Source organism: Pteropus alecto, unplaced genomic scaffold, assembly GCF_000325575.1.
Source record: "Pteropus alecto unplaced genomic scaffold, ASM32557v1 scaffold50, whole genome shotgun sequence".
In the NCBI taxonomy this organism is placed as follows: domain Eukaryota; kingdom Metazoa; phylum Chordata; class Mammalia; order Chiroptera; family Pteropodidae; genus Pteropus; species Pteropus alecto.
This window is the reverse complement of record NW_006431918.1, coordinates 7,226,826-7,247,296: the sequence shown is the minus strand read 5'-3', so window position 1 is coordinate 7,247,296 and position 20,471 is coordinate 7,226,826. Positions and strand designations below refer to the sequence as shown.

General features: G+C 41.2%; 1 protein-coding gene across 3 annotated transcripts in view; it reads left to right on the top strand.

Annotated features, from left to right (window-relative positions):
* FAM160A1 (family with sequence similarity 160 member A1) overlaps positions 1 to 20,471 on the top strand; it is an 81,026-nt gene that overhangs the window by 34,108 nt on the left and 26,447 nt on the right. For all 3 annotated transcript variants that reach the window (XM_006906264.3, XM_015585081.2, XM_015585083.2), the window contains exon 5: positions 20,193 to 20,360. In XM_006906264.3, the coding sequence (XP_006906326.1) occupies positions 20,193 to 20,360 (168 nt within the window). The remainder of the gene's footprint in view (positions 1 to 20,192; positions 20,361 to 20,471) is intronic.

The window sequence follows — 20,471 nt, the reverse complement described above, 5'->3', positions numbered from 1 at the left end:
CAGGTAGGGCTGGGGCCCAGGGGTTTGCTCATTAGCCAGCACCTCGGCGCTCCAAGGACCACATTCTGTGGTCACACCGATCTGTGTCCTTCTGCTGGCACTTAGGCTGTTTATGCTCTTTCACTGGACAAGGATTCAGAAGACACGGGTCCTGGTTTTATGTGTGATCCCAAGGGTATGGATTCAGTTAACCCAGTTAAGGATTCAGTTTTTCATCTGTACTAACCCCATTCCATCAGCCTCCCAAGACTGGGGAACCTCAGGCGAGGAGGCAGGTAGCAGCTCTTTGGGAAGTGGCGGAGCCTCTCCCAAACGAGCAAGGTATTAAAATGGACACGCGGTCTGCCTCACTCCCCTCTGGAGCTGTTTTAGCCATCAAAGCAGATTACATAGGTCAGAATACTTTGCAGAATTTAAAGACTTGGAAGTAGTAGTGTCTAAAAGTGAGTAGTGGGAGGAGATTGTCGGGTTCCTAAGAGTTGGTTCTGAGAATGTGTTTCTGCCCCTGACATGTGTTTTGTGCTTGACTGAGGGGAGTACCTCCCATTGTTCAGGATGCTGGATGGACGAGTGCTGTTATCCCTGTGAAATCAGCTCTGCTCTCCTTTGCGATGCTGTCAGGATATGTGGACAGCGATGGCAAGATCATAAAAACTCCTTTCAAACGGAAACGTCGTCAACGTGGCAGTGGAATACTGGCCACTCATTGATGTCAGATATATCACAGAATATTATAAGCATCTCTGTCCACTGCTGACCAGTCCCACCAGGTGCCTTAGTGCTGTGGGCAGAAGGGAAAACAGCTTCCTTGTAATTGGAGGTTACATAGTAAAAAGGTGGCATTGCCAGTTGACTGTAACCTTATTACTTTTTTCCACTTCCCATGTTCTAGGTTATTAAGTGGAAAGATGATGCACACAGACATTTAGATCCATATACAAATATACTTTTCCCTCCATCAATATATAGAAAAGCCTAAGAGAGTCTGCTGTTTATCTCAGAGCTATCACACGTGGACCACTTGTGGAACATAATGTAATGTCTAGTATTTACTGTAAAAGCCTCTGAGAATGTGGAAATAGGTTATAATAGAAGCTGTTGGAACATTCACTTCTTTTTTTCCTAAAGAAAATCTTGTGATTAATATCTAAAGTCTTGTGCTAAATTTCCAGCCTACTTAAACACTTAATATATTTTGTAGATAGGCAGGCTCTAGGTAAGATACATGGTGTGTATTCAGCTGAGATCTGGGCTATTGTTACGGGAACGGAAATCCAAATCTTTCCTCCCATTTTGCATGTTCACCAAACAAATAGGAAACTAACTGGCCTTAGAATTCATATTGTCATCACCTCGCCCAAAGCTAGCTTCATGGTCCTTGGGGGCATCTCTATCTCTATGACACTAGATCTAATGCTGTGCCAAAACAAACAAACAAAAATAGTGGCCTAAGTGAATGGACTTAGAGAGCAAAGAGGAAGGCAAATGTATTCATTGACATAAACCTAGGTGCAGCGGTAGCCAGTGAGTAAGTTCTTCGCTAAGGATTTAATACGCTGTGGACTTCAGAGTCAGACTGCCGGGTTGATGTCCCAGCCCTGCCACTTGCTGGCTGTGTGCCCTTTAAGGTCTCCGAGCCATTTTTCTCATTTGTAAAATGGGGATGATGATGACAGTGCCTGCCTTATAGAATCCGTAAGGATGAAATGAGTCAATCCTTTAATATGGTGCCTGGCACACAGTAAGTGCTGTATGTGTGTCAACTCTGTTATTACTGTTTTTGTTATTATTATGTACTCGTTGGAAACTCATGATTTCAGATGACTGAGCAGTGCTTTCATTGATCAGTAATACTACACTGTAACACTATTGTTACTATCTGTAATAATATAAAATTTGGCATATTGCCTAGAGGAAATAGGTAGAAAAACGTAGAGATCAAAGAGAAATAACTCAGAGACAGAGAATTGGTGGAGCCCAACTATTCGAACCTTTCCCCAGGTGAATCCCAAACTTGCTTCTACCTCCCTCTCCATAGACTCACTTCTTCCGCTGTCTTGGTCCATCTGCTGCACACTGAGTGTGAGTTAGCTTTCTAGTTAAATGCCTATGCTTATGCCTTTCCTCTGCTTGAGATGCCTTTCTCCTCCAACTACGCTTATCCAGATCTTTCTCAATCTTCCAATGTCCAGTCCACCTTCTTCTGAAATTCTTTCTGATCAAACCAGGAAGAGGCCATCACTCTTCACTTCTTTAGAGTTTGGTTGGTATCACTCATGTGGCACTTAAAAGTTACTTTGTATCATCATTATGGGCTTCATACGTCTTACCTGTCTGACCAGGTAGTAAATGCCATGAGAATAGAGACCATATGTGTTTACTTATTCAGCCGTTCATTGAACTAGAATGATAGCAGCATATCTAGCACACCTCCTTACATGTAGTAGGTATTTTTATGTTTTCTAAGTAAGTGAATGTGTGATCATAGATATGGTAACTAGGTAGGGGGCGGTGTGTGGAGAAAATGTAAGAGTGAGAAGAGAAAGCTAAGGAGAGATGAAATGGTTTAGAGCTGTTGAGGTTGTCGGGTTGATGAACTGATGTTTAGCTGACAGCTGGCACTTGGGAATGGTGTGGAGTGGAGAAAAGTGAGGTGTTTGAGGGGACGGGTGTTTCGGATTGGCTAGACATGGCTGTTGCTGAAAGTGAGACAACTCTTAATTGCCGTGGAAGTCCAGAAATGACTTGAGACAGATATTGCTGGAAAAATATAAGAAATACATAGTTTATAGAAAGAAGCAGAAGGAAAATGAACAACAACAAAAATTACTGAAGAATCTATGATGGCTCAAAGATTTATGTTTGAAATGTGCTCTCAGCATCTAGAAATGAAATTGTACGAAATGGGCAAAGTTTACAGTTTTTGGCTGGAGTTACCTATGAGATATCAAGTCGAAAAAAATTGAAAATGTATCATTGCAGTGTTATTTATCAAGACATCTGGATAAGCAAGTGTGATATTTATATTTGTGTGAAATGCTTTAATAGAACAACTGGATTTAGCTGCCCAATTTTTCCTTCGAAGATAGCTTTCTGTCATAATTTAGGGCTTTAGAACTTTGAAGTCCATTAGAGTTCAATTTCATAGAGGAGCTATGTGTGGAGCGAAGGTGAGGGAGCTGGCATTCATCTCCATGCCCTTATTTCCCGACACAGTGTTAGCCCAATCCTTGGTACCCAATACGACACCATAAATGTTCTTCAGTAAACAAATGACAGCTCAGTTTCTTAGTAAATTAAAAATACCTCAGTTTAAACAAATTTCATAGATTGGATGGATTTCATGAAACATCCTTTGTGTCTAAAGTTCTTGCCAAATCTTAATGTTGAGGTTAAATTGGAGATGGAAACATAGTACATTATGTACGCTGATAGAATTTTAGTACTAGACATAATTCCAGAGATTGTCTAGTCCCAGCTCCTTGTCTTTCAGATAAAGACATGGAGGACTAAAGAGGTTAAGTGACTTGCTCAGGCTCCCAGAGCTGATGACCAGCTAAGCTGGGACCAAAACCCAGATGTCCAGGTCTTGAGGCCTCGCTGTTATCTCTTTCCACTACCCCGCTCTGAAGCAAATGTTAGTTCCATGATTCCTTCCGTGGCATAAGTTAATTCCTGAGCTCCTGATGCAGAATTTAGGAAACATTTTTTTTATGATTTTGTGAATTGAAATTAAAAATATTTCTTAGTGGCAAATCCCCTTCCTCTCACGGCTCCCGTGCAAAGCTGGGGCTCCTTGGGTGCGTCCATGTTCATTCTTTGACGTCCTGCTCTAGTTTCTCCTCTCGGTACTTCTGCTCGGAAGGGAGAGCTTGCACCATCTAGTGGATCTAAGAGGCCCTCGGGTTACGTGTTTGGTGGCTCTACTTTAAAAAGAAGGAAGGAACAATCGTTTTGTTTCATCCATTTGCAGAGCCTCACGTGGAACTCTGCGTCCACCTCACCAGAGTGAGGTTAGCAGCCCAGAATGATGGCAGGTCACTTTGTACTTCATGGTGATGAAGACAGGGCACGTGATTGGCCATCTTTTTTTCGATGGTGAAAGGAGGGTAAGGAAGTGGGCAATATGACAACCTTGATTTTTCTTCCAGGGTTTGGATTATTTTGTTTGTTAATTCAAACATTAACTCTTCTGTAATGGGTCTTCTCATCTCGGCTGGGAATTAATTAACTCCTGCTATTATTCCTAGGAAATTCTCTAGTACTCATTTGGGCAATTAACTTTCTCAATAGTGTACAGTGATATACTGCCTAATTGGTTAAATGAAGTTTTTGCAAGCTTCCAAATTACTTCTTTATTTTCCTTCAGTAGAGATTTAAATCTTTTCATGAGCTCTGCAAAATACTTATCCCACATGGCAGGTGGCAAAAGATGGTATATGTTAAGCAGGATAACTTGAGGACTGAGTGGGCACCACAGCATGATGATCTTATTGCTGACTTTGCCCAGTGATCTGAAAACCTCCCAAGCCTGAGATTTCTTTGGGAAGAATGTGATCAGTCATCTTTATGCTTACAAAGTACTGATCAGCAAAAAACAGATGTCTTTTCTTTTTTTTCTTTTTTTTTTTAACTTTTGTTATTCGATCAGCCCCACCCCTGGAGAGTCTGATTTAACTGAATCCTGGTGGGGCATAAGCCTGGGTATTTTTTTAAAAGCTCTCCAGGTGATTCAGATATGGAGGCAGGGTTGAGAACCACTGCTGTATGATATTCTTGCAAGTGTGCTGTAAATCATTGGATTGCAAATCAAGTTTGAACATTAGAGATCCATATTTGAAAACTAGTGTTCTCCTTGGGGCCAGAATTTGTACTGTGTTATGATTGGAGTAATGAAGTTATCACTGTGTCTGAATGACTCCATTTTTACATGGCGCTGGCGGAGTCAGTCCTGGTGTAGGATCCAGGTCTGAGGAGTGGGAATGCTCTCAGGTATAGCCAGGAGCCGTGAGGGCCAGAAGTTAGTGCTTTTGTGAGTAGCAGTTTAATGCATTTTTATAATTGTCCTTATCTGAGGGCATCGATTCTGTATTGTTGGCATTTATGTCAGTGACAGTAAGAAAGCTGGTATCTCACAGTAAATCTTTTTTTTTTTTTCTCTTATTGGTATTAAGAGCATTTTTTTTCTTGTCGGCTTAATAATGAATTTTACTTCTTTTTGTGGTTTCCAGGAGTAAGGTGCTCAGGGAGTAATGTCTTGCTCTGTCACTGGGAGCGGATTGCTTCTAAGATATGTAGCTGAATTGGTTAGAGGAAGGATGGGTGGTAAAAGGGCAAGAATGGGGGTAAATATTCCAAAATGCTATAACATGAACTCTTATAATGGGAGGCAATGTTCTTCACATAGTTGATAAGACTATTTAGTTTAGAAGTGTTTCTGCTTCGTTTTCGGGGGGGAGGCATGAGAGTGTCAGGGAATTGTTAGAATTCTTGTTCTGGCTTCTCACTGAAATAGTATAAAGAACATGAAATTTGGCATCAGGCTGACCTGGTCTCTCATGACTCTGGTCTCTGCCGCTTATTGTGGACTTCTGGCACAAGTATTTGAGCCTCAGTTTCATCTGTCAGATGAGAATCCTAATACCTACCTTACAGGGCCAAGGTAAATTAACTCAGATAATAAGTGTAAAGCAGCTAACACAATGCTTTGAACAGAGCCAGAACCCATAAATGGTGGCTATTTCTAGAACTACTATTAATAGTAGTAATAATTAATGATAATGATAATAATTAACTTTTTTCTTCCTTTGGAAAGGTCTCTAAGATATAAGTAGCTGCAGGGCCTGTTCGCCTAGTTGTCCTTCTGGTGGGCCGAGAGTAGGGAATGCAAAGGGGTGAGACAGAGGTCCCACCTGGGAAAGGTGTACTCACGTAAGCAACATGTTATAACTTAGTCTCATCACATATTAGTCACTTAAAACGTAGTTGCTCCCTAGAAGAGTTAATTTCACCCATCCTTCATCTTATGTACATCCTACTTGTTTACCTTAGAGAGGCTAGAATACAGATTGTTCTTTAAATAGTGTGGAAGGGAGTTAGTAAGAAAGAAGGGAAAATATGATTTATTGGGATTCCTGTAGTGGTAGACATACCTGGTGCCATTGGAGATCCAGAATGAGTTGGATCCCAGGAAGCTGAGGAGATGACAGGATGGGGGACTGGATGGTAGTGCAGGCCCAGATTCAATAGCCATCAATTTTGAATTGCTGCACAGAGTTCCCTGTTAGGATTGCCTGTGTGTTGCCATGTTTGTCTTGGTGCCACCTTTGTCGTTTGGAATACATCAGCAGTGTCTGGAGTATAGTACCATGTCACTGAGTACTGGGCCTAGAGTATAAAGCGTGTGTACCCATCAGTATAAAGTCTGTTTAGCTGAAGGATCCCAGAAAAGGCAGTGTATTCTGAGGTATAAAGGCCCCACCTGAGTTCTGACAAGTTGAGAATTACAAAAAAATGAGTGAGACAGATAGGAGACCAAGTATCACCTTTACGATCAATTAAATTGATGCTGGAGAATAGGGTTTATACCAGTGGGCAAGATTTTCTAATATTGAACCCCAGGATTAGACTCACCCAGATCCACCTGCTGGCAGACTGGCTCCCAGAAAAAAAGAGAGAGAAAGGGACAGGCTCATCAAAATGACAACTTACTCCTCCTGGAGGGAGGGGGCAGGGAGGTTACCGAGGGAGACAGAGAGAGGCCAGAAGAACTGCTGGGGGTTTCTGCAGGTGGGACGAAACAGGATTGGAGATTTCATTTTCCCCTGTCAGGTCTACAAAAATCCAGCCTGTTTAAATTCTAGCAAATTTGGAAGTAGTAATTTATGTTAAGAAAAATAATAGGAAGTGGTTTCAATGTAATTCCCATGCTTGAGAACCTATAATGCAGCCCTGTTACCTGCAGAGGGTAGTCCAGACTCCTTCAATTATTTTTGAAAGCCCCTCCTAATGTGAGGCCATCCTGTTTGTTAACCTTCCTTCCCACGTGATTTTCAGACGCAAATCCGAAGTCTAAGCAGGGTCCTAATTGTCCTCTATTCTCACTCCCATGTTCTGTTGGATTATTCTTTCTACTTCCTGCCTGTCTGTCCAAAATATATTTATCTATTAAGTGCCAGTAGAGCCTTCATAGTGGGCCAAAGCCTTGCATGTATGCACACGTTGATTTCTCTCTCCTCTGTTAATGAGCTTTCACTGGGGACCATGCAGTTTACTTCTTTTGTGTATCCTTAGCTGCTGGTATACTGTACACATGAAAAGCACTCAACATTTATGCAATTGGTTAATAAATGTATCAAAAGAAAGTGGCTAGCACCCTGCTAACTACATTGGAATGGAGTTCTGTGTTGATTATGCTGCAAGATAAAATTACCAAGGCAAAGAGAAGAAATTAGCTGTCGTTACATGCCGCTGACATGGAGTCAGAGACTCAGATTCTTGGAACTTAGAGCTTAGGTCATCTAGTTCAATACCATCATTTTACATCTGAGAACACCCAGACTCATCATTTGAAAAGAAATATTCAGAGTCTATGAGTTTAATATATATGACAGGAATAGAGGATATGAAATAGATGGTTTGGCAGTTCTTTAGGTTATCCGCAGGTTCATGTGGCGGCTTTCTATCTGTGTTAGGAAGTCTAATACATGTTCCAGAGTTATCTTGTAGAACCTCACTTCCTTATGTTCTCACCAAAATCTGTGGAGTAAGGCACTCTTCACAGGAGCTTTCACCCAGTCTCGCTGTGAAACTTCTTTGTTGACAGATGTCGCTTCCTGTGCTAGATTACATGGGAGGTCAGAGACCTCAGCCTTGTTTCACAGCCACAGCAGTTGAGACGTCAAAAGATCACTTGACTTGCCCAAGGTCAGCAGATACTGCGGATTAAAATGCAAGTGTTTTACAATCCACATTCTGCTACCCGGTGATGCCTTTATCTTCCTTAAATTATTAGCTATACACTCTGAGAATTCCAGTTTAGAAAAGAAGCACATTTGTGATTCCCATATAAGCAAAGAGAACAATTAACGTAAATACTTAATACTCCGGGGTAGAAAGTTAGGAACCAAGTTGGAAGAGAAGACAGCCTGGCTTTGATGAGGGCCGAGAGAGGGCGCTGCCCTGTGCCAGTGTGGGATGGAGAGCAGGGGCTGAGACCAGAGGGGGCGGGTCCGCTAGCTCTCAGCTCCTCCTAAGTCCCCAGCAGGTTCTCCCAGTGCAAGTTCGATATTTGCTTTATGTAGTAGAGACCCCAAGACACAAGTGATCATATTTCACTATTGTATAAAATGCCAAACAAAATAAGCACATGTTTTGGTTATTTCTACTACTGTTTCTTTCCATTAAGTTTTAAATATTTTAGATTTTTAATTAAATTAATCTTTAGTATTGGCTCTTGTTTATTAGTTAACAGGAAAGTTAACAGATAAGTGTATATATATATATATATTTTTCAAATAGTTTTCAAACACAGTCTTGTCACATTAATGAATCAAAATGTCAGTTTGATAGGTCACAGTTGGCACTTAGAAAATATCAGAATGCATTGTACGTATAATGGTAAATATTATGTGTTACTGCGAAATATAATTCTTATGATGGGTCATGGTTTAAAAAAGTTTGATAAGTACTGTTCTCATGCTCTGGAAGATTATTAGGAAAGTGGGTTATGAGATTAGTCTTGACGTGATATTTCTACTTTTTCATGGGCTGCAAATGTTAGTTGGTCTTCTCTTGATATGAAAATCCATTAATTCAGTTCACTCAACAAATATATTTTGAGTATATGCCAGGCACTGTTCTATATGCGGGGACAAGATCTCTGTAGTAATTTACTCACAAAGTAAATCTTTTTATTTTCAGAGAAAATACTATCAATTTTCATAAAGATTAGCTGAAGATAACAGAAAACTCCTTTAATGTAACAGAAAACTCTATGTAAAAGAAAACTCACTTTATTGATCTTATCCTATTCCATACACCAATTATGTTTATGTTTCACTGTCCCGGTTATATACAGCCACACCTAGATGCAAAAGAAGAAGTTTCTAGTTATAAAGTTAGGGTTTATTCCCAAGGAGGAAAGGGAGAATGAATATTGGGGAGACAATTAGTAGTGCCTACCACAAACCTCAAAGTTTCCTACAAAATTTGTTCCTATTGATGGGAAGCTAGAACTTTCTGTTGCTGTAACTATTGGGAAAGTACCGGCTGGCCAGGTGTAGGGTCATACAGGTTGTCCACTGCACAGGGATGCCTGGCTTCAGGGCAAGGAGGAGACACTAAGTTCTCATCCTGCTTGCCAGACTGGGGGCCTTTGCATGGGGCGCATCCACCCACAGGAAAGGGGCACCTTCGTCTAACTGGCAGAAAGTACCTTCTGCTCGGGCCAAGCCATCTACTTATCAAATTGTGGGCCTGGGCAGCTACTCGGCCCAGGGGGACCCATTTACTAGTTTGCAGAAATGCCGCATATGGGCTTGTTTTGACTCACAGGCTGGGTCCCAGGAAGCCTGGCAATGGCCTTCAGCCTTTGACCCTAGACACATGGGGTTCTGCCCCTTCTAGCACAGCTCTTCTCACCTAGCTTTACTGCTTTAAAAATTATAGATGTTAGAAGACAAAACTGTACTTATTGTGTTAACACGCACGCACGCACGCACACATGCGCACACACGCAGAAAAACATTTTTTAGAATCTGAATCAGTCTCAGGTACCAGAAGCCCCTCATCTCTGACCTCTCTGCAGGACTTCATGTCACCTCTCTTCCATCGTAGGAGAGGAAAATCAGGGTCATAAATTAGGCTTACAGTTACTTTTTATTTGAAATGGCAAGTTAGATTTCTTTCTTTTTAATTTCAACAAGTACATGAGGGAGATAATGCTGCAACAAAAAATTCGGTTCTTAAGCATCAGAATTATGAAAAGACAGGAAGGGTCCCACCCTCCCTGGACAGAGAAGTGCAGAAACTCACTCACACAGACCCCACCTGACCACGGCAGCCAGGTGGTATTCTTCTTAGAGGCAAATGTGGAGAGGGGAGAAAGAATCTGGTCTGAAGTTGGCATGAATCTTTTATTCTTTCCCTGCCTTCTTTTAAGAGAACATCAAAAATTTATCCGCAATAAATGCCCTAGATTTAAAAAGTTTTTCTTTAAGTAGTCTTAAGAAAACCAAAAAGCAAGAAAAACAGGAAGTTAATAGTCTGCTTATTTTACCTTCTTGGTAAAATTTTCTTTCACCCCACACTGACGTTTAAGGGCCCGCTCCCCTCGTTCTTATGTCTGACTTGCGTTTCAGGTGAGATGGAGAAAGACTGACTGACAGGGTACTCCTCTGCGTGCTGTACCCTGTGGTTATCCAGTGCCAGATGATGAGCAGGTTTGGGATAACGGAGAAAAATGACCAGAAAGACTAGAATTATCGAATTCGTTGGGTCAGACACCTGTGTGTTTTCTCAGTCTTCCATTGTGTTACGGTCTCTCCATCCCGCATGGAAAATAAGCCAGGAGTGAAATCTGTCTTTTATCATCAGAACCTGTCTTTGTTACAGTTTTGGTGTTTAGGAAAATTGGTCTGTGTATAAAATTCCGCCCCCAAGTGATACATTTAACCCAGCAGGCAGATTGAATTGGGGGTGAGAGTGGCAGGCATTAGATGCTACTTTCTTATAATTGTCCTCAGATACTTCATTCTAGAGCAGCTGCTGGTTGAGACTCTGGCCTATAAATCATTTCCTCTCTACTGTTGGGTTGAAGGTCAGTCTCATCAGAATTCAATAGTACTGTCTTATTAATCAAGATGAGGAATTAAGGGGAAGCCTGAAGAAACATTTCTTCTTTTCCCAACAGATCACTTTACCAGGTTGCCTTAATTCAAGAACGTGGCATGAGTCAAGCTCTGTATTTTCAATGAAATGTTATTCGCTATAAAAGAAAAATTTCCTCTGCTGTTCACGTACTGTCAAATTAATCTAACTACCTCGCTAATGAAGGCATCCCCAACACAGGCTGTGAAAACCGAGTGTTTTTATTAGTACCAGTGCTGCTGATTTCCTTCCTGACACATTTATTGATTACTCTTCGAGTACCTGCCGGTGCACCAGGTGCTGTGAGAATTCACACTGTAGGTCAGACAGAGTCATTTCCGCAGTAAGTCTGCAGTCTTAAAGGATGGATAAATGCATTCATAAAATTGAGAACGGGAACGGACTTAGCCTGGAAAAGAATTCTAGAATAGGAAAGTTGAGTTTTGGGACGGCATGTCTCCATCACCACTTCTTAATGTGAGGGCAGGTTAACTTTAAATTACAGCAGGAGGAGTCTTCCTCTACCAGGAGGAAGGACCTACTGAGCCGCATCGCCAAAGGAAGCTGTGTGATCCCGTCAGAGTTTAGAAGGGTTAGTGGATATTTGTGTTTTGGATGCCCAGCATCAGACCCCTCTTCCGTTCTAAGCCTGCTTCTTCAGCCTTCTGGTGATTCTGTTGGTTCACCCCAGTGTCCTTACAATAAATGTATTTTCTGTTTAGGTCGTGTCAGCTCTCATAAGCTTTTGTGTGGACTCAAAGAGCTGAAACAATATGCCGAGAATAGTCTTTGATTACATAGGAGGTGCTCAGAAACTTATCAGTGATATTCTTGTTGTTTTTATGGTTCTTCCCATTTCAAGTGAGAAGTTCAAATCAAAAAGGATGATTCTTTCTGGGACAATTAGTAAATAGGAAAGGGATAGATCAAGTGATCTTTGGCATAATCTCGAGATCTTTGCTTCTGTACTAAAATGCCCCAGATTTTCCATTAGTTCTGACCTCAGAACTATAGTATGAAATACCTTCTTTGTATGATATCTGAAGTATTTCAGTAACTAAACTCTATTGGATGAGTGTACATATAATGGATCATAGATTCAGTTTCACTCTGAAAGGTTGTAATGAAGCAGTAGGGTACACATTATACGGCCACAGAATAGATTGGGAGGCTTTAGAACAGCTATTTGCTGACTCCTGCAGAAAGAGGTGTGTGATAGGAAACAGGAAAGCATGTTGGCATTTCGAGGGCAGTGACCCTCAACTTGGCCAACCGTGGTTGCAACCCACTGGACAGATAGGGTCATTCTTGGTGGCGGCAGCTTTATTTCTGCTCTCAAATATTACTGGCCAGCTGGTCCTGTGGGATTATAACTAGGTTTAAACTAACTAACATTGACAATTATGAACAAAAAAAGTTTTAGAGAGTTCTAGTGTCCTCTAACTCCAGCCTGTCCTAGGACACACTTTTGAGGGCTATCCTAGTTCATCCTTTTTGACCACCTCAACATTTCCTGATTCTGCAGAAAGCCTAGGACAGAATTAGGGGGAGGGGTGGAAATAGAAGAGGTAGGTCTTTTTCTGTAAGGGCTCTTGTATTCCTCACCCCCACACCCAAATATGCAGGCAGGCACATTTTGTTCTTTTAACACCAGACCCCCTACAAACATACACACATCTTCTGGACTCTAGGTGGATGCCCCAAATCAGAAAATAATAGCTACCCTTTACTGAGTCCTTTCTATGTATTACAAATTAACTTTAATCTTCCCAACTCTTTTAAAGGTAGTAAATTCTTTCCATTTTTCAGAGGAGGAGACTGGCTTTTAGAGAGAGTAAATGACACAATCAAGGTCATACATGTTAGGATTTGAACTTGGGTCTGTCTAGCTCCAAAGATTGTGCTTTTTCTAAAAACTACAAAGCCCTGTTTTCAGGGAACCATGTTCTCTGCAAGGCTAAGTAAGATTACTCCATAACTCCGGGGCCAGACGTCACATAGGTTCAGGTCTGAGTTAGGATTTCCCAGTGCTTTTGGCTTCTGCTTCCAATAGCAGGACCCCCCACTATGTTGGTTCTTCTTTTTATCCCAGCACCTAGTGTGGAACATGACATGTACTTACCAGTGTTTCTTGCATAGGGCTCTTCCTGATGTGTTCCCACCGCCCAGAAGTGCAGGAAGTCAACCCCAAAGAGTGCAGTATCCATATTCATGACAGTGTAATCTACGCTCTGAGAACAAAGTGGGAAATGTGTAAAAAAGAAAAAAAAAGAACCAAATCCCAAATAACAGGGGTGTATACTTGGGGGAGAGGGGGATAGTGACTAAGAACAGCGTTTATTTCCACACCTCGAATGGGCACCAGTCCCGGTGCATTGAGAGAGTGCTTGAGAGGAGCAGTGCCCAGCAAGGAAGCCTCGGGGCCTTGGACATGCCGTCGCTGCCCAGACAGCGCAAGGGGTGCTACCTCCCAAAGTGTGTCCCTGCCGCCTGGCTGTCCCTCTCCCCGCAGACCCCCACTCCAACCTCCGCTGGGAAGATGGCGAGGTCTTTCACTACTAAGGGTCTGGAAGAACCCTGAAAAGCTCTTTGTTCACACCTTCCTTTTTCCCTCAGAAAGTACAAGTTAATGATACTTAATTAGTTAATTAATCTATATTTAATTGATTTAATTATATGTAATGTATCACAGATATATTGAAGAAATGTTGGGCAGGAAGGGCAGAGATTGGCTTTATTTTTAATATCTTTTCCTTAAAATATGTTGCTGGAGTCATTGCAGCCATCATATTAATTTCCTCCTTCCTCGAATATTTTAGGAATAAAGAGCCAAACTCACCAACTTTGGATGTCACCTCCATTTACCTCCCCAGCCTGCCTCTGAGTGTCATCCCAGTGACGTGTGTGGCCTAGAGGTCAAGGAGGAGAAGGGCGTCTGAGGGGGCCAGCAGGCAGGGAGGGGGCTGAATCATCTCCTGCAGACTCTTTTCAGACTTGGAATAACTGAACGTTTTCGATCCTGAGTTTTTGGCTGAATCGGTGAGGCTGCTCGCTGAGAACCAGGGTATCTGTCTTCTCTCTGTACTTGAACATTCTTTGTGGTCCTTGTCCTTGGAGGGAAGAAGATGGCTGTGAAGAGCCCACCCAGCTGCTGCCCTTGGCTGCGCTCGGGGGGACTTGCTTCCTGCCTGTTCGTCAGCTTGTGTCTCTCTGGCCGCAGTGAGTAGGGCCGTGGCCTGTTCCCTGTAAGGACCCGTTTGTTGGGATCCGGCCTCATCATTCCTGGGGACTGCTGCTTTCACCTGGATCTCATTGTTCTCTGACTTGCTCATTGGAACTGCTGGGCTGCGGACTCACAGATGACCCAGATAACTGTTGGTTTGCTAGTTTTCTATATCAAAGGAAAAGCCAAGGAAGTGTGGCTTCTAACTTAGGGTGCAACAGTCACCTGACCCCACTGCCTGCCACCTGCCTAAGCGACAGAAGGCAGGACCCATCTGTTTGTTCCAATGTGACTAGATCCAAAAAAAAAAGAACAGTTAGCAGGTGGGAAATTCATTTTTCAGGACACACATAAACCTGCCATTACAGGGAGGATTCTGGTGCTAATTTAGATGCAAATGGAATTTTCCAACTAGAGCTGATTACAGAAAAGTCAGAGTGTCTATATGCTCAATTTCACTCCTACGCTGTGCATTAAGTTAATGTGCTGCTGCAGTTGTGGGCATGATGGCTGGGCTGGGTTCTGGCCTTCATTTTTAAGAGAGTTTATAAAAGCGGAATATGATGCACATTGTCAACTCCTCCCTTCCCACCCACCCCTTTTTGAAAGAAAGCAAACTATTTCGTTCATTTCTGAGAAGCTTGAAATTTTAATTAAAAAAAAAAAATGAACTAACTGTTGCAGCTCTTAGGCTAAGATAAAAAGGAGTAGATTTACTGTCAATCCCATTGCCGCCCTGTTCAGAGAACCGATCTGTTATGCACGTGCTCCTTCCAGACCAGACCATGCGGGAGTGTGGGAAACTGGGGTGGGAACAGGGGTGTGAGGGTAGCGAAGAGATTGCTAATTGGTTTGGTTATTGCTGCACCACTTTAATGTTTCAGATGTTTTTGTAATGCACAGCCAGAAATTTATTTTATACGTGTTATTACTGGATATATAACAAGGTACATTCGTATATATAACATATTACCTTACATATAGTTTGAATAAAATATGTATTTTATTTATAGCACAGTATTTACTTGTACTACATGTATTGTACTCTAATATTTTCTGTTTGAATCTGGTCTAAACTATTAGTGAACAAATAAACTGGTTTCACCACCCACTTTTGGGTCTCAAACTATCTCAAACGATAGTGTGAAAAACAACAGTTTAAGGGATTGGTGAAGAATGCTTGGCATGAAGGAGGACTCAGGGAAGGGCCAGTGGAGGGTGGAAAGGTGGGCAAAGAAAGAGATTTATTTCAAAGAATAGACTAAACTGGACTTGATAGTAGTAAAATTAAGTACCTGAGTCAGGACTTCAGATACTTGGGCCAAAAAGTAAGCACGTAAGCGTGCCTAAGCTGTTGTAAATAATGCTGCAATGAATATAGAGGTACATGTATCTTTTCAAATTAGTGTTTTCGTTTCATTTGGATAAGTACCCACAAGTGGAGTTTCTGGGTCGTATAGTAGAACCTCCGTACCGTTTTCCGATTTACATTCCCACCAGCAGTGTGTGAGGAGGATTCCTTTTTCTCCACATTCTAACACTTGTTATTTCTTGTCTTATTGATAATGTCATTCTAACAGATATGAGGTGACATCTCAGTGCGGTTTTTTGATTTGCATTTCCCTGATAATTAGTAATGTTTAGCATCTTTTCATGTGCCTGTTGGCCATCTGTATGTCTTCTTCGGAAAAATGTCTGTATAGATCCCAGGCCCATTTTTTAATTAGATTTGTTGTTGTTGTTATTGAGTTGTCTGAGTTCTTTATATATTTTGGATATTAACCCCTTATCAGATTTGCAAATATTTTCTCCCATTTGCTAGGTTCCCTTTTCATTTTATTGATGGCTTTCTTCGCTGTGCAGAAGCTCTTAGTTTGATGTATGTAGTCCCACTTGTTTATTTTTGCTTTTGTTGTCTTTGCTTTTAGAGTCAGACCCAAAAATCAATGTCAGGACCTATGGCAAGGAGCTTATTACCTATGTTTTCTTTTAGGAATTTTATGGTTTCAGGTTTTAGATTCAAGTCTTTATTCCATTTTGAGTTAATTTTTATTTGTATGGTGCAGATAGATCTAGTTTTATTCTTTTACATGTGGCTGTTCAGTCTTCCCAACACTATTAATTGAAGAGACTGTCCTTTCTGCATTGTATATTCTTGATTCCTTTGTCACAATTTAATTGACCGTAGATGTGTGAGTTTATTGTTGGGCTCTTTGTTTTGACTCATTGATCTACGTGTCTGTTTTTATGATAATACCATACTGCTTTATGACTATAGATTGGTAGTATAGTTTGAAATCATGGAATATGATACCTTCAACTTTGCTTTTAGCTATTCAGGGTCTTTTGTGGTTCCATGCAAATTTTAGAATTATACTAGTTTTGTGAAGAATGCCATTAGGATTTTGATGGGATTCGCATTCAATCTGTGGATTGCTTTGGGTATTATAGACATTTTCACAATAACCAAAATATGGGAACTACCTAAGTGTCTATTGATAGGTGAATAGATAAAGAAGACGTATATGTATACAATGGAATCCTACTCGGACATATAAAAGAAGGAAATCTTGCCATTTGCAACAACATGGATGAACCTGGAGGGTATTATGTTAAGTGAAATAAGTTAGAGACAGACAAATAAATACTGTATGATTTCACTTGTATGTGGAATCTAAAAAACCAAACAAACAAAGCAAACAACAAAACTCATAGATACAGAGAACAGCTTGGTGGGTGAAATGGGTGAAGCAGGTCAAATGCATGGTGATGGATGGTAACTGCACTTGTGGTTATCACTTTGTAGCGTATGCCAAGATTGAATTATGCTGTATACAAGGATGTTACATACCAATGTTATATATCAATACAATATTATACACCAATTTTACCTCAACTAGCAAAAAAAGTGCTTAAGCAGATACATTTTTTTAGGTTCACAGTTGTACTTACCTTGTCAAGAATAATTATTCTTTTGTAGGAACGAGTTTTCCTACAAAAGTCTGAAATGACGTTCCCGAGCTTTAATATTCTTACACTTTATTATTGTGTATTATATGGTAGTAAGGTAGAACCTCATTTACTATTTTACTAGAATCTCTATGTAAATTTGTAGCTACCTGCAATTTTTCATAGAACAAAGTAAATGAATATTGACAGTCATTATAAGGCAAAGGTCTTAACCTATATCAATAACCGATTGTCATTTGTAATTGGACTGTGGCGAGGAGGCTGCTTTCCTCTTCAGCTAATGCTTCCTCTTTGGGGCGTTAGTGGAAGCTTCAGCTTTACTTTCTGTACAGCAGAGCTGCTTTCCCCTGGTGGTTTCTCATTAGTTTTCAAGTGATTGTGCTTAGGCCGTGGTCTCATCCTTGTTAAGGAGGCTGCCTGTTTGGGGGATTAGAGGAAGATTCTGAAAAGAAAGATAATGGGTCAGGGGAAGATTTTCTGGGATAAAAGGCTTCTAAGGGCTCTGACAATATGGAGGAAGGAAGAGATAGGAAGAGAAGGGAACCAGATTTAACTGATTTGGGTATTAGTTTAAGGAGAATGTGACCTCGATTTATAAAGAGTGTACGACTTGATGCTTAATAGAATTGAGTTTTTAATATTTATACCACGTTATGTAAATGCTGCCCCTCAAAGTGCTTTCTTAAATCCTCTTAGCTTATAAGTGACAGCTTTGATTTCTTAAAAAAAAATCTTTCATTTATCCAACCTAAGAGTAGTAAACAATAGATGCTTCATGCTTTCCTTTCATGTCAGCCCCCAAAGACTGAGACTTACATTCTAAAGAGTTTATTGCTATACTTTTGAGCTTATTAAGGTCATGTGTAACTTAAGGGGTAGGGGCAAGCTGATGCTGCATTATTGGTGCAAAGGCAGCTCCTGGAGTTCTGCATGACACATCAGCTCAGCGGTACTCAGTTGGTAAGATGAAAATACAGTCTTGCAGAAACTACACGTGTGGCCCATTTGGAATGATTAATGCTGCTTTTTCCTACTGACCAAAAGGATTTAGACTTTTGCCTAAATGATTTTGGAGGACCCTGCTGAAGGACCCTGTGACTACAGTAGTGGAATGGGCGTGAGCCAATGGAACCTCCAGTTTGGTGTTGTGAGTCATTTCCCCTTTAGTTTGGTGACATCAGTTATTTTATAGGTCTTTACTAAAAATGTCTCCACTCTCTGGGGCTTTCAGAGGAATTAAAAATAAAGCTCAACTCGGGCAAATGTAAATCCCTGGGTCCTTGGGGGATGTCATTTATTCAGGAAATGTTTATTAAGTGCTGCCCTTGTGCTAGGCTGGCACATTGCACCGCAGTAATAAAGAAAAAGACACTGAGCATGTCCTAGGACAGGACTAAGTGCCATGAGTTTGGGACCGGAGACACCGCAGACCACAAGGGTAGAAGCAGTTTGTTTCAGATGCTGGGGCAGTCCGTGAGAGGCACTCATCTCAAGGTCATTTCTTTGCCAAGTGGTTGACCCTTACCTGTTTCCTTTGCTATGTTTGGGCCACAGAGAGCCCTTCGAAGTTGGTCAGATGACACAGTGGCGCCTCGGTGTTTGAGGGCACACAGCCCTGGCGCTGAGCTGGTGGGGAAAGGGTGTCTGTGCACCGATGCATAGCTCAGGCCGTGCAGGGTACTATGGGATGAGTCGTCAAGAGCCCCTGAGAGTGGATTGAAATGTAGTATGTAACCAGGCCTTGCTTAGCATAAAGAAAACAGACAACACCAACTTGGTAATATCCTACCCACCTGGGCTCACTTATCCAGAACATACCTAAGAACCAAGAAATGTGGAGACGTAACTGAAGCCTTTATGCACAGATACGTCTACACAAGGCCTGTCTACACTTATGTAAGCAAGTTCAGAGACCTAGTTTCTAAACTGATTTGTGGCTTTTGAAAGTAGAAAATTACAAGAGGAAGAGGTATATAAAAGCTATGGCCCAGGAACAGTATGATAAAGTGACAGTTAACACTTTTAAAGGGAGGAATAAAGAAGATGGAAAGCTGAAAAAGAGAAGATGCAATCTCTCAAACAGTATCGCCGCCCATCTCATTTGTCATTAAGCACATTAGACTCACGGCAGGGGAGAGTTCTAAGATTTCCAGGGCATAGGGTTGGAATCTGAAATTTTGTACTGTTTCTCTGGTACTTTTCAAATAGTCTTGTTTGAGTATTTCTATAAGACAAACAGTAAGGCAATTGAAGACCCCTATTGATCGAGAAATGTTATATTCTGCTTTTAGGAAGACAGAAATGAATACTAGCTTTTAAAATATTTCCAATCACAATGTTAAGATTAAAATTTTGATGATTTAAGCATCAAATCCTCAGCTCTGGAAAACTTGACTCTTCAGAGTGTTTTATTTCCTGAAAGGTTGACATTTTACTGCATGAGAAAATCATACCACCTAGAAAATATTAATCTGTATTATGAAAAAGTAACAGTTACTTTGTAAGCAGTAAACTCTTATGGCATTTTATATAAATGTCTTTATGTAAAAATTTAACTTGCAACTTTCCAGAAGCGTATCTGCACATCGACAGCACTTTGTGTCTTTGCCTCTCATTTGCCATTTATTATATTACTATTTTGTTTGCTAAATCATATTTATAACCAGTCTTCCTGGGCAGGAAATATGTTCTTATGTTTCTAGCTCCTTGTACATAGCAGGTCTCAATAAATATTTATCGAATGACTAAATGAAACAAGTTATACTGAGCTAATTAAGCCTTTACTGACCACGTGAATACTTTGCATTACCTTTTTTCCCCCTTTGGGATTACATACTAAAATCTTCATGGTATATATGAACTGCATTTGATGATTAGAGTTGTCTGAACACTTGAATTGCTTCTTTATGCCTTTGCTTTTCCCTTACTGAATTAAAGGGCGGAAGCAGCATGAGGTATTGTGGAATGTGAATAGGTTGTAGGCTTCAGATGAAGCTCTGAAGTGTGTTCTTATGGCAGGCGTGTTCTTGCCTTGATGGGGTCACTGTGATGAGGCCAGGGGCCATTTGGGAGGCAAGTATCACAGCATCGAGAGGATGCTCACCTGTGCTCACTCTGTCGTTGGTCCCAGGTGACTGTGGAGGAGGTCATGACCACAACTGCATATTTGGACCTTTTTCTGCGTAGCATCTCCGAGCCAGCACTACTTGAAATCTTCCTCCGTTTTATCCTGTTGCACCAGCACGAGAATGTCCACATCCTAGATACTCTCACAAGCCGAATCAACACCCCATTCCGGGTAAGGAGAGCCCCGGAGGAAGGAAATTTGTAACTCACAACAGATTTTAGGGAAATTTGTTTTAGAATAAGATTATCAATATTCTCTTTTCTTTCCCCCCTCCCCCCCCCC